The 15,016-nt window shown below is 44.9% G+C and overlaps 1 protein-coding gene across 6 annotated transcripts in view; it reads left to right on the top strand.

The window, feature by feature from the left end:
- Positions 1-15,016, top strand: part of LOC137648742 (facilitated trehalose transporter Tret1-like) — a 65,163-nt gene that overhangs the window by 36,979 nt on the left and 13,168 nt on the right. For all 6 annotated transcript variants that reach the window (XM_068381821.1, XM_068381824.1, XM_068381819.1 and 3 more), the window contains exons 6-7: positions 9,262-9,412; positions 10,666-10,809. In XM_068381821.1, the coding sequence (XP_068237922.1) occupies positions 9,262-9,412; positions 10,666-10,809 (295 nt within the window). The remainder of the gene's footprint in view (positions 1-9,261; positions 9,413-10,665; positions 10,810-15,016) is intronic.

Below are 15,016 nucleotides of genomic sequence, written 5' to 3'. Positions count from 1 at the left end.
AAGGCGGGGGTTCGAGATTTCCGTGAGGGCACGATCCCCCAGTAACTTGGTTAACGGGCGGTGGTCCGTCACAACGGTGAGGTTGGGGCACCCCAGCAAGAACAGCCTCGCCTTCTGGAGACACCAGGCTACGGCAAGGGCCTCCCCTTCCACGGCAGCGTAGCCAGCTTCAGCGGCGGTGAGATGGCGGCTGCCGCATAGTGCCAGGCGCCACCCACCCGTGCAGCAAAAGGGCGTATTGGCGGAGCTGCATGAGCAGTACTGTTGAAGGATGACGAACCCTACGCCTTCTTTACTCCAGTCGGTGATCGCTGCTGTGGGGCGGCTCCTGTCGTAGTAGGCCAGTCCGTCCTTCGCTAGTTGGCATATCATATCTTGGGCGTGATGAAATTTGGTGCGGAGTGCCTCGTCCCAGTACACTGCCTTCCCTGTTGGTTTTTTGAGGAGCTCCCTGAACGGATTCATGATAGGGGCTGTTGCGAGGAATGGCGCCAGCTGGTTGACAAATCCGTACCAAGCCCTTATGTCGGTGATAGAGGGCTGACGTGGCATCGGGAAGTTCTTGATGGCCGCCAAACGTTCCTCTGTTGGCTTGTAGGCCTCCCAGCCCAGGTTGAAGCCCACGAAGTCTACTTCCCTTCTGGCGAATTGGAATTTCTCCGGCTTAAGCGTGATACCCTTGGCTGCGCATGTTTCGAGGAAGTCGTAGGCATGCCAGAAGGCCCCTTCGATGTTGTCGTCGTAGAGTAAGGTGTCGTCCACGCACTTGTATTTCCTCTGGATATCCTGGATGGCGTCGTCAAACCGTTTGGTATACGCATCGCCAGCGGAGCAGTGCCCCATGGGTGTACGACGGTAACGAAACCTTCCCCAGGGGGTAATAAATGTGGTTAGATCGCGGCTTTCTTCGTCTAACTCCACCTGGTGGTATCCCCAGTACGCGTCCGCCACGGTCTTGAACGTGTGCTTAGGGACCCCGGACACCATGTCGAATGGGGCAGGGGTGTGATGTGTCTCCCGTAGGCAAGATGCGTTGAGGCGCTGATAGTCGACTGTACGGCGCGGCTGTCCTGATTTCTATGGCGACGACCACCATACGGGCGCACCATTCGGTTGGCTGCCCAGCGGGTACCGGTTCTATAACGCCACGGGCGGCATCTTCTTCGAGCTGGGCCTTCACTTCCTCTTCCCAGTGTTTCGGCACTGATGCTGGGGTATGGCATGCGTAAGGCGTAGTTCCTGGGAGCAGGTGGATACGGTGCGGTTTCCCCTGCATCACTGGTAGTGGTTTCCTGGCTGTGTTGAAAGTCGTCGTAGCGAAATGTTGTAGGAGCCAGGCTTCCAACCTGGCCGCATGTTCCTCCTGGGGTGGCATGGGCACCTCGGCAGGTCGGGGTGGTACCTGGGCGGCCCGCCTGGCTGTGCCATCGAACAGGCTCACGTGTGCCACCGCGGGGGAGGGATAGGGGAACTCCTTGGGTATCAGCGTTAAATCCTTGCAAGCGTTCAACGACAGAAAGAGGTGCTTTGCCGACTGCACGAAGTACACGTCCTGCTCCGTGGTGCGACCTTGCAGGGTGACGTGGCACACGGCAGATCCAAGGCACTTCAGGGGAAGGTTTGCCACATCCCGCAAACCGGCCCGGGGTGTGAGAGCTGCTGGGCGGACTTGGAGGTGCGATAGCAAGGAGGGCCCGGCCACACATACCTGTGCCCCAGTGTCCGCCACGGCGGTGACTGGTACTCGTACTCCCGTATCGTTGTGCACGACTGTCACCTCCACTACTGGGTGGCGGGCAAGGTTGGCGCCTGCAACAAGCACAGCACTAGACGTAGCACTAGACACATCCGTCGGGGATCCTGCCGATTTTGCCTGTGACTTCCTGCAGCATCTGTGATAGTGGCCCTGCTTGTGGCACCCGTTGCATAAGACGGATTTAGCGGGGCATGAAGCTCTACCAGGGGCATGGCGCCCACCGCAGTTCCCGCAGGAAGGGGGTGGGGGACCCCTGCCTGTGCCAGCGACGGTTGCACTTGGATGATCTGCCTCGGGTGTTTCGCTGCCAGCTGCACAAGCAGATTCCCTCCAGTTGCATTGGCGAGCAGCGGCGTCGACGCGGGCCGCCTCATATGCACAGCACTTGGCCCTAAGGGCACTAACACTATTGATATCATTGCTACACTGGTATACATGGCGGCGCATAGCCTCATCGCTTAGGCCCACCATTAACTTGGGTAATAACATATATTCAGCCAGATTACACTGACACTAAGGGCACTGGAAATTGCAATCGGTGGCCTTCTGAGAATACTTTAAAAAATAATCACTGACACTTTCTCCTGGGCCTTGTACCGCGTTAAAAAACTCCGACCATAACACGGCACGATTTGTAGAACGCAACACAATATCGCGAATAAAGTCCATGGCTTCCGTAGCGGTGAGGTTGCCCCATTCCTGTGATGTGAATCTGGCATCTAGCGCCCGTTGCAAAGGGGGTGTGCAGTATAGCCTGATGTGGTGGACGACCTCGTGGGGCGGTAGTCTGCACAGTTCGATCCAGCATTCCATCGACCTCCTCCAGGACCTGAATGCAGCGGGCTTCAGCTCAATTTCGCACTTCTCCGGGGCTGCAGACGCGGGGACACGAGGTGCAGGGGTAGCATGTGTCGCAAGCCGGTCACGGAGAGCGTTGATCATATGTTGCTGTGCCGCCATGGCTTGCCTGGCTTCTTGCAGGGCAGGGACAAGTCCACGGGGGACGACAGGGCGTGCGGCCCTTGTGGTGGACTGCATTGAGCGGCGCTGGAAGGGCATGGTGAGGGTCGCGTTTGTCCTTGATAATCACTGCGCCATATTGGATGTCAAGATAGGACAAGAGATACACGATGCTGGAGACATGTAGTTTAATGCGTCCTCAGATACAGACTGATCCGGTTGCTCTCTGCAACCGGCACAGTGCCACTCACTTGGCGCCTGCCCGCCATGGGAAAACATATCTTACTGCAGGTACTCCATCAAATACTAATTTAAAGGAACTTGTTAATTTTCAATTTCTTAGTCCTTTCAGTTTTTTCCTTTGGTCAGATAACCTGTTTATTGACGAAAGGTAAGTGGGCTTTTCTCTTCGGTGCGAAATCAAGAGAGAGAGAGAGAGAGAGAGAGGGAGAGAGACGGAGAGAGAGAGAGGAAGAGAGAACGTTCCGATCTTTATTCTCGTCCCAAGCGAGTAACGTTGTTCTCGAGTCAGTTTTTTACTCTCGTCCCTAGTCTCTGTACGGGGAGAAAGGATAAAACGTTTTTAGTTTTTATTCTCGTCCCAAGGCACTGTATGGTGAGAGATTGAAAACGTAGTTTTGAATGAACTAGTGTTTAGTCTCCTCCCCAGCCACTGATCTTTTTATCTTAATATATGTTTACTGTTTTTTGCTTGTATTAATGTGCTTACATTATGCGACTTAATTCGCAATTATAACCTTTTGATGAGGGTAGAATTGCGTGCTTCAGGTAGAAATCAGTTTTATTCATGCCTAATGTGAATTGTTGAAAAATTCGATTTCAGTGAAGTAAGTGCAAAACAGAAAATCGTAGTGATAAAGTGATAATTGCGCAAAGTGTTATCAGTGTTGCGACCGAGGGTTCGTCTGTTCGTGCCTGTCGTTCGCCTAGTCCGAGACCTCTTGCAAGCTCCCAAGCCCAGGGGAGAAGTAATGTCGTACGACTTATGGGTTCGAGAGGCCTTGATCAGCGAACAGACGTTCCCTCTATGGTTTCAGGCGTGTCTCATCAAGACCGCCCCTACCATAAGACGAGCGAGACGATTTTCTCCTCGTCATCCGAAGGCTTTTCGCGTAAGAAACCGTGGAGCAAGGTTTCGAGGCCCTTAAAGCGAAAGTCAGTCCTTTCAGGACAGGTCCAGCGTCCTGGTTGTAGCCATTGGGACAGCTCTGACCCTATGCAGTTATCGGAAGACTGCTCGCCGCCTAAACAAAAGCGTAACACAGGCTCCGAGAGTCTTATTGTAGGCAAGGTTTTGCAGTCACAGACGTTACCCTCGTCTCTTACCGCACCCATTCCCGTTGATCCTAAATGGGTTGTACGGCAAGACATGCAGAATAAGCTTGCCTCTCTTATGGAGGACTATTCTGCTGAGCAGGTTCACGATGATCCTCGCCGCTTAGCTGATCGAGATCCTGGTCGTCAGCCGCCCAAACGAGCCTTTGCTCGTCCTGTTGACATTGACGTTACAAAGTCACGTCAATCGTGTTTTGTAGAGCCTCACTCGATGCAGTCCCGTGTTGACTCTCAGCCGCTTGTGGACGTTCAGCCGCTGCCGCTTGCTCTTATTGACGTTCAGGACGTTCGCCAACCAGCATAGTTGACTTGTTTTGACGTTGAGCGTCAAGCACCGCAGTCAAGAGTTGTTTTGACTGCTCAGTCTAGGCAGTCAAGGCAGTCTCGAGTTGACGTCGAGCGTCCTCCCCCACCTGTTGTTGTTGCTGGTCAGTCCTTTAAGCAGTTACATGACATAGCGTCCTTGACTGCTACTGTTGCTCCTTTGCGTGTGGACTCTGCTTGTCAAGCATTGCCACCACGGCAGGTCTCTCCCTTGCTTGAGACTCGGCAATTGTCGGACAAGGTTCCTTCAGATGAGGAAGTTGCTGATCCCCCTCCTACTGATATTCCCTTGAGGACTCTGTCAGACGGAGAGGAGCCTAAAGCTGCTCAGCCCTCTATGGACTTTAAATAAATCATGCTGATTTTTAAGGATCTTTGTCCGGATCTTTTTGTAACTGCTGCTCCTCGTTCGCCTAAGCGTCAGAGTTTACACTAGGCCTAGCTACTTCGAAGCCGATGTTTTCTAAGCTAGTGCTCTCTCGCTCTTCTAAGAGAGCTTTACGTTTGCTAGGCGACTGGTTAATCACCAGGAGGAGTTTGGGGGAGACAGCCTTTGCTTTCCCTACTTTTAAGCTGGCTTATAGAGCGAGAGTCTGATATGACACGGGAGAAGTTCTCGGCTTGGGAGTTCCTGCCTCTGCCCAGATAGACTTCTCAAACCTCATAGACTCTCCCTGGCGCCTGGCCATGAGACGCTCCTAGATTTTATGGTCGGCTTCAGAGCTAGACCATCTCCTGTTAGGAGTTTTTTCGAGCGTTTGAAGTTTTGCTGTACAATTATGTCATGCATAAACAAGGCTATCAGGGATGGCACCAATAATCTGACAGCCACGTTCTCTGCAGGAACAAGTCTATCAGGGATGGCTCCAATGATCGGGCAGCCATGTTCACTGCAGGAGTACGTAAGAGGCAAGTGCGCTCAATGTGTTCATTGTCAAGACAAACTTCACGATGAAGTCTACCAGGCTGTCTTGACAACATTAATGGAAGGTGACTGGATGGTCTCTCTCGACCTTCAGGAGGCATATTTCCACATTCCTATACACCCGGATTCCCAACCGTTTCTGAGGTTTGTTTACAGGAATGTGGGGTACCAGTTTCGAGCCCTGTGCTTTGGCCTCAGTACTGCTCCTCTCGTGTTTACGAGGCTCATGAGGAATGTGGCAAAATCCCTCCATCTATCGGGAATCCGAGCCTCCCTGTACTTGGACGACTGGCTTCTCAGAGCATCGTCCAGTCTTCGCTGTCTGCAGGATCTACATTGGACGTTGAGTCTGGCCAGGGAGTTGGGACTTTTGGTCAACCTAGAAAAGTCCCAACTGATCCCATCCCAGATTATTCTATATTTGGGGATGGAGATTCGCAGTCCAGTTTTTTTCGGGCTTTTCCGTCTGCCACCCGAATAGAACAAGCCCTGCTCGAAGTCCAACTAATGCTGAAAAGAGAACGTTTGTTCAGTCAGGAGTTGGAACAGTCTCGTAGGGACTCTCTCATCCCTGGAGCAGTTTGTCTCGTTAGGGAGACTACACCTTCGGCCTCTCCAGTTCCATCTAGCCTCTCACTGGAACAAGGACAAGACGTTAGAGACGGTATCATTCCGAGTCTCCGAACCAGTAAAGGTTCGGACAGCAATATCAGTCTTGAGAGAGGGACTATCCCTAGCAGTCAAGAACCCAAACCACGTGTTGTTCTCAGACGCGTCGGATTTGGGTTGGGGTGCGACCCTGGACGGTCGGGAATGCTCGGGTCTGTGGACCTCAAGTCAGAAGAGCATGCACATCAACGGCAAGGAGCTATTAGCAGTCCACTTGGCCTTGATGAAATTTGAAAGCTTTCTTCGAAACTAAGTGGTAGAGGTCAACTCAGACAACACCACAGCTTTGGCGTACATCTCCAAGCAAGGAGGCACACACTCCTTCACGCTGCTCGAGATCGCAAGGGACCTTCTCATATGGTCAAGAAATCGAGGCATCTCCCTGTTGACGAGATTCCTCCAGGGGGACTTGAACGTCTTGGCAGACTGTCTCAGTCGGAGGGGTCAGGTGATACCCACGGAATGGACCCTCCACAAGGACGTGGGCAAGAGTCTTTGGGCTACTTGGGGTCAACCCACCATAGACCTCTTTGCCTCCTCGTTGACCAAAAGGTTACCAATCTATTGCTCTCCAGTCCTAGATACAGAAGCAATCCACATAGACGCGTTTCTACTGGATTGGTCTCATCTGGACTTATATGCATTCCCACCATTCAAGATAGTCAACAAGGTACTGCAGAAGTTCGCCTCTCACGAAGGGACAGGGTTGACGTTGGTTGACTCTGGCCCGCGAGAGAGTGGTTCACCGAGGTACTTCAATGGCTGGTAGACATTCCAAGAAGTCTTCCTCTAAGGGTAGATCTCTTACGTCAGCCCCACGTAAAGAATATTCATCAAAGCCTCCCCGCGCTTCGTCTGACTGCCTTCAGACTATCGAGAGACTCTCAAGAGCTCGAGGCTTTTCGAAGGAGGCAGCCAGTGCGATTGCGAGAGCTAGGAGAGCTTCTACCTTCAGAGTATACCAGTCGAAGTGGGAAGTCTTTCGAGATTGGTGCAAGCCAGCATCTATGTCCTCTTCCAGTACCTCTGTAGCCCAATCGGAGATTTTCTTTTACATCTGAGAAATGTTTGCTCCCTCTCAGCTCCCACGATTTAGGGCTACAGGAGCATGTTGGCTTCGGTCTTTCGTCATAGAGGCTTAGATCTTTCCAACAATTAAGATCTCCAAGATCTCCTTAAGTCTTTCGAGACCTCTAAGGAACGTCGTTTGGCAACTCCTGGATGGAACTTAGACGTGGTCCTAAGGTTCCTCATGTCAGACAGGTTTGAGCCATTACATTCAGCCTCCCTGAAGGATCTCTCCCTCAAGACGCTTTTCCTAGTGTGCTTGGCTTCGGCTAAAAGGGTCAGTGAAATTCATGCCTTCAGTAAGAACATCGGCTTTTCTACAGAAAAAGCCACATGTTCACTTCAACTTGGTTTCCTGGCCAAAGATGAACTGCCTTCTCGTCCTTGGCCTAAGTCTTTTAATATACCTTGCCTGTCAGAGATCGTAGGCAACGAACTTGAAAGATTGCTGTGTCCAGTTAGAGCTCTTAAGTTCTACTTAGCTCGTACTAAGTCCTTACGAGGTGGATCTGAGGCATTATGGTGCTCAGTTAAGAAACCATCATTGCCTATGTCAAAGAATGCTTTGTCATATTTTATCAGACTTTTAATACGAGAGGCTCATTCTCACTTGAATGAAAAAGACCGATGCTTGCTTAAGGTTAAGACGCACGAAATAAGAGCTATAGCAACTTCCGTGACCTTTAAGCAAAATAAATCTCTGCAAAGTATTATGGACGCGACCGTTTGGAGAAGCAAATCGGTATTCGCGTCATTTTACTTAAAAGATGTCCAGACTCTTTACGAGGACTGCTACACACTGGGTCCATTCGTTACAGCGAATGCAGTAGTGGGTAAGGGTTCTACCACTACATTCCCTTAATTCCAATATCCTTTTAATCTGCTCTTGAAATGTTTTTTAATTGGGTTGTACGGAAGGCTAAGAAGCCTTTCGCAGCCTTTTTTGATTTGGCGGGTGGTCAAATGTCATTTCTTGAGAGCGCCCAGATTAGGGGTTTGATGAGGTCCTGTTGTATGGGTTGCAGCCCTTAATACTTCAGCTCCTGGGAGTCTTTCAGCATCCTAAGAGGATCGCTGGGCTTCGTGAGGAAGACAGACTAATAAGGCAGAGTAATCGTCTAAGTCAACTTCCTTACCAGGTACCTTTATATATTTGGGTTTTGTTATGATATAACTGTCAAAAACTCTAAGCATATACGCTGTAAACTTAATTAACTCTGGTCTCTACCCACCACCATGGGTGTGAATCAGCTATTATATATTCACCGGCTAAGTTAAATATTTAAAAATGATATTTTAATTATAAAATAAATTTTTGAATATACTTACCCGGTGAATATATAAATTAAAGGCCCCCCCTTCCTCCCCGATAGAGACCCAGCGGGATGAGAAAAATTGGGTCTGTTTACATGTATATGCGGTATCTGGCCGATAGTTGGCGCTAGTGGGCACACCCGCAACCTTCATAGCGATCGCTCGCGAGTTTTTGTGTGTTTTTCTGTCGAGCCGCCGGAGGCTCAGCTATTATATATTCACCGGGTAAGTATATTCAAAAATTTATTTTATAATTAAAATATCATTTTTCCTTACTTATAGCGCCACAAGTTTTATAGCCTATTGTCCAGAGTACATTAAGTGATTTTGTAAGAAATTTGTGTATGGAGTTGCAGTGATATGCCGTGTTACTACTGTACTGATCTCTTGTCTGTAAGATGAAGAGTTGATTTTTGGGGCATTGGATGACCAAAGATATGTTTGTATATTAGTGGTGGGTTTTTAAGAATGATTTAATCTTGTTTTTATGAAAAGATAGTGTTGTATGATAGAACAAACTTTAAAAAAAAGTTTCTTTAAATGAAAAATAGTCTGTACTGTATTTATTCCAATATATTAAGTTTACTAGTGTATTTCTATGTTTGAATATTATTGTAAAATCTTTGTCTTAACTTATGACTTATGTTTGGTTTGACTTTGTATTGAAACATTGTTTCATGTAAGAATTTACTTTTAAGTTAATATTTACATACACTAATGAATTCTTTAACTTTTGGTAGCATTTCTCTAAGCAAAGCATCAGTTTTGGAAGCTTCATATACAGTAATTATATTTATTTACTAGATAATTAAAAGGTCAAACTTTTCTGATGATTTTCAGATGCATTAAAGTTTTTTAAAGTTAACTCACATTACTTTGGATTTGACAGGATGCTGGATCATCCCTTAAAGCTGCTTACAGCTCCATCATAATTAGTGTTGTGCAAGTACTAGCCACTTTATTTGCTGTCATCGTCATGGACAAAGCTGGACGCAAGCTGCTGTTAGTTGCATCATCGTCTGTCATGGCTCTTTCATTAGGTGCGTATAAATTTTTAGTTGGATATGTTGCACAATAGTGCTGAATGGTCTCCCTGGTCCCAATTTTAGCTCTATATGATTTTTTATTTGATTGTTTCTTAGTTGAAACTAACCACAGTTAGTTGTAGTGGCCTATAGGAAACATCCCTGTCTGGCATTCTGCCGTACTGGCGTTTGAGTCACGCTTAAGCTCGATGTATCCTTGTAGTGTCTTCAACCTCATCATCCTTGTGAACGAAGGATTAGGGTTTTGAAGAGCTTATAGGCATACCTGCTGAGTCATCATTAGCCTTTGCCTTGCCCTCCCTGGTCCTAGCTTAGGTGAAGAGGGGCTTGCCCACTGATCATATGTACGGTATATATGGCCAGTCTCTAGAGCATTTCCTGCTAGCCAGGTTATTTCCTCTGTCATTTGTGAGTGGCCTTTAAAACTTTTTACTGTACTTTTAATATCTTATTTTGATATTGAACTATAATCATTTCTGTTATGTACAATCTCCCTTTGAGAGTTATCATTTCTTATTACATTAACTTCAATTGGTTATTGAAGCTCCAGTGTTTTTTTCTGTAAAGTAATAATGTTTTAGAAAAATATGAACTTTTGTAGACTGTAGGTAGTAGACAATAGTACAATGTCATTTATTGCACTCACCTAAACTTTAGAGTGCAATATAACATTTATAAAGCCAAAGTCTGTTGGTGCAAAGCCATTGCCTGGTCCTTCTGAGTACTCACCTGGGTGGAGAGCTGGCCTGGGGTCAATTTTAGTAATCTGCATTTAACTTTATTTGTTGTTTCAAACTCATTACATTATATTAGCACATATGATGTCTTACTATATATAATTGGCAACAAGTTTTATATTTTTAATGTATCAGATTTCACTCAAAAAATATTAGTAGAATAGACCAAGTCATTTATCTTTCAATTCAATTTTCTCATGTGTATCAATATGGATTTTTTTTTTACTTTTCCATGGTCAATAACTAGGTTTAATACAGAAGACAAGAACACTATTAATGGTAAAATTGCATGTTGTTTGAGAACATAAGTGGCATGTATACTTGTGAAATTATTTTACTTTCAAAAGGTATTGTACAGTATTTAAAGTATATGATTTGCTTTATTTTTTTTATTTATATTTCAAATTAATTTCATATTGACAATTACTGAATGTGGTTTAAGATATGTGAGATGCTATTTCTTAAATGAAACTTAATATGTGATAATTGACTACTCTATTCTGTTTGCAGTTGTACTAGGGGAGTTCTTTTATGAGAAGATGGTAGATGAAAGTTGGGCCGTTGAGACTTTGGGATGGCTTCCTCTTGTGGCCCTCATAATGTTCATTCTTGCCTTTTCATATGGGTATGGACCTGTTCCTTGGCTTATGTTGGGTAAGTATAGCCAAAGTATTGGTAATATAGTGCAGTATATTGTTCATTATAATTCTTTTATCCTATATGTTAAATAAATAAAGATTTAAAACAAGTTAAAGGAAAAGAACATGTATTTGTGAAACTTACGATCCCATTCAATTTTCGTGCAAGGAAATGTGGGGATATAAATTTATGTGTAAATACTCAAGAGTTTTGGAATATGTATGTATAGTTAAGAAATAAGAAAAGACAAATGCATCTAAGAAAGAGTTTGCATAAACCAAAGCAGTAAGAACTCCAGGAAATCGTTAAAAATAAAAAGGTCCATGCCATGCTTATACCATTCTCAGGAATTTTGGGTTGGATTTATTGTAGATTTGCCGAAATCCTTTTCATTGAGAAACCTTCGGTTGTCAGGTTTGTTTATTGAAATTTAGAGTCCTCATTTTGAACCTTTGGAAGGTCTTTCTTTTAACCCTTTTACCCCCAAAGGACGTACTGGTACGTTTCACAAAACACATCCCTTTACCCCCATGGACGTACCGGTACGTCCCTGCAAAAAAAAATGCTATTTACAATTTTTTTTTTTTTTTTTGATAATTTTTTGAGAAAATTCAGGCATTTTCCAAGAGAATGAGACCAACCTGACCTGTTAGAGCAATTTGAAAAATATATACTGGAAAATGTGCTTGAATAAAAAATAACCCTTGGGGGTTAAGGGTTGGAAATTTCCAAATAGCCTGGGGGTAAAAGGGTTAAGACCATTTTTCTGATAACATTTGCTTCAGCTAAATGTATTTAGTAGTGAGTTGCTATTTCTAATAATGTAGGCTTTGGTGTTGATAAGATAATTTTGTCTTTTCCCTACGTTTTAGGCTAAGAATGGTTTTAAGGTGAAAAGACTTTTGAAATATTTCTAAATTCCTTCATTGGAGTAAAAGGTGAATTGTATGTCAGAAGATAGGTTTATATTCCAGATTAAAGCAATTCTGTTTTATTTTGACAAAGCTGAAAACATTAGGGAAAAGGCTTGTAATTTATTATTCACCATTAAGATTCCAGGGCGTCCTCGCTCCAAGAATGATATGTCTTTTTGTATTAAGGGTTTAGTGACAAACTCACATAGAATTGGATTCAGGTCAGATGAGGGACTTTAAGGATCAGATTTATGTTACGAGAAGTATGTGATATTACAAATGTTACTGCTTCCTTTAATTTCTGTATAGGTCTTTCTTTAAAACAACTTTTGTCAGCAGCTAAGTAACATACCGAATTCAATTTTACCAAGCACTATTTAAATGAAGCCTGTTTTTTTATAAGAGATTCTTGGCCGTGGGTAGGGTAGTAGTTGTGGGTAATGATTTTGTATAAGAAGTATTGAAATTGTGTATTGGCGAGTGATTTATTTTGTTGGTCACCTTAAATTTGTAGAATGTTTTATTTTAGCATTGCAGTATAATTTTAAATATTTAACTTAGCCGGTGAATATATAATAGCTGCAACTCTGTTGCTCGACAGACACATACATAAAAAACTCGCGAGCGATCGCTATGCAGGTTGCGGGTGTGCCCACCAGCGCCAACTGTCGGCCAGATACCACTCTCGGATGTAAACAAAACCTTCAATTTCTTCTCTGTCGACGTGTCGACAAGACGTACTTTTACTCGCTGTTGAACCTGGAGTTTTTCCCATCATATTTGGTGAAGTACTTTAATTTGGTTTGAGCTTTCGCAGTACAGGTGTTTTTCTTCAAATAAATCCTTGAACTCGTTTTTGGATAGATTTAATTTTTGATGACAAAGAGAGTATGGACTTTCTTTGACTTTTAAATGGCCGACCCTTCCCTTAGACGGAAGTGTGTTTAGGCTTTTAGCAATTATCTTATCACGTTATAAATTAATTAGAGATTTTCCTCTATATATTTTATATCACCGCCTTTATTAGGCCTCTTCGATTAACTTTCCATTTATAATAAACATAAAAATAAATTTTTATGATTTGTTTATATGCGACCTTTCCTGAGAGTAGGCGGTCCTAACTTGGAAACCGAAGTTAAACAACGTTGAGCCCTTTTAATCGTAAATAGCTTTTAAAGAGCTAATGATTTAAAACTTTTTAAATGAATATTTTTTAATAGATATTTTATGAAAGATTTTCTTTGAATAGTCTTCGTACTGTTTCAAAGATGAACTAACGTTTAGTTTATTTATGCTACGCAGTTTGCGCTCTATCGTTACGATAGAGAGAGAGAGTATCACGGTTTCACTTTGCAGAAAGAGTAAATCGATTCTGACGTTTTGTTCATTCTTCTTTCAGAGCTTAAATGTTTTAAATTTTATTTTAAAGGAACTTTTTAATTGAAAAACCTTTCAGTTTTTTCCTTTGGTCAAATAACATGTTTTTTTGACGAAACGTAAGTGGGCTCTTCTCTTAGGTGCGAAATCAAGAGAGAGAGAGAGAGAAAGATAGAGACGGAGGGAGAGAGAGGAGAGAAAACGTTCCGTTCAAGCGGGTAACGTTGTTCTCGAGTTACTCTCGTCCCTAGTCTCTGTACGGGGAGAAAGGATAAAACTTTTTTAGTTTTTTATTCTCGTCCCCAGGCAATGTACGGTGAGAGATTGAAAACGTAGTTTTGAATGAACTAGTGTTTAGTCTCTTCCCCAGCCACTGAATTTTTTATCTTAAAATATGTTTACTGTTTTTTGCTGGTATTAATGTGCTTGCATTATACGACTGATTTCGCAATTACTACCTCTTGATGAGGGTAGAATTGCGTGCTTCAGGTAGAAATCAGTAAAAGTTTCGATTTCAGTGAAATAAGTGCAAAACAGAAAATCGTAGTGATAGAGTGATATTGCGCAAAGTGTTATCAGTGTTGCGACCGAGGGTCCGTCTGTTCGTGCCTGTCGTTCGCCTAGTCCGGGACCTCTTGCAAGCTCCCAAGCCCAGGGGAGAAGTAATGTCGTACGACTTATGGGTTCGAGAGGCCTTGATCAGCGAACAGACGTTCCCTCTATGGTATCGGGTGTATCTTACCAAGATCACCCCTACCATAAGGCGAGAGAGACGATTTTCTCCTCGTCATCCGAAGGCTTTTCGCATGAGAAACCTGAAACAAGGTTTCGAGGCCCTTAAGCGAAAGTCAGTTCTTTCAGGACAGGTCCAGCATCCTGGTTGTAGCCATTAGGACAGCTCTGACCCTATGCAGTCATCGGAAGACTGCTCGCCACCTAACAAAAGCGTAACACAGACTCCGAGAGTCTTTTTGTTGGCAAGGTTTTGCGGTCACAGACGTTACCCTCGTCTCTTACCGCAACCATTTCCGTTGATCCTAAATGGGTTGTACGGCAAGACATGCAGAATAAGCTTGCCTCCCTTATGGAAGACTATTCTGCCGATAAGTCCGTTGAGCCTAGCCGTTTATCTCATCGAGATCCTGGCTTTCAGCCACCCTAACGTTCCTTTGTGCGTCCTGTTGACGTTGGCGTAGCTAAGTCACGTCAGTCAGGTTGTTTAGAACCACACTCGATGCGGTCTCGTGTGGATTTTCAGCCACATTTGGACGTTAGGCCACTTGCTGATGCTCCTGTTGACGTTCAGGACGTTCGCTAACAATCGGAGTTGACTTGTTTTGACAGGTCAACTTCACAGCTGTTTTCGAGCCTTTGAAGTTTTGCTGTACAATTATGTCATGCATAAACAAGGCTTTCAGGGATGGCTCCAATGATCTGACAGCCACGTTCTCTGCAGGAACAAGTCCCTCAGGGATGGCTCCATGATTTGGCAGCCATGTTCACTGCAGGAGTACGTAAGAGGCAAGTGCGATCAATGTGTTCATTGTCAAGACAAACTTCACGATGAAGTCTTCCAGGCTGTCTTGACAGCATTTATGGAAGGCGACTGGATGGTCTCTCTCGACCTTCAGGAGGCATACTTCCACATTCCTATACACCCGGATTCCCAACCGTTTCTGAGGTTTGTTTACAGGAATGTGGGGTACCAGTTTCGAGCTATCGGGGATCCGAGCCTCCCTGTACTTGGACGACTGGCTTCTCAGAGCATCGTCCAGCCTTCACTGTCTGCAGGATCTACATTGGACGTTGAGTCTGGCCAGGGAGTTGGGACTTGTGGTCAACCTAAAAGTCCCAACTGATCCCATCCCAGATTATTCTATTTTTGGGGATGGAGATTCGCAGTCAAGCCCTGCTCGAAGTCCAACTAATGC

This window comes from Palaemon carinicauda, chromosome 10 (genome assembly GCF_036898095.1).
Source record: "Palaemon carinicauda isolate YSFRI2023 chromosome 10, ASM3689809v2, whole genome shotgun sequence".
Lineage (NCBI taxonomy): Eukaryota > Metazoa > Arthropoda > Malacostraca > Decapoda > Palaemonidae > Palaemon > Palaemon carinicauda.
This window is presented reverse-complemented; position numbering and strand designations above follow the sequence as displayed.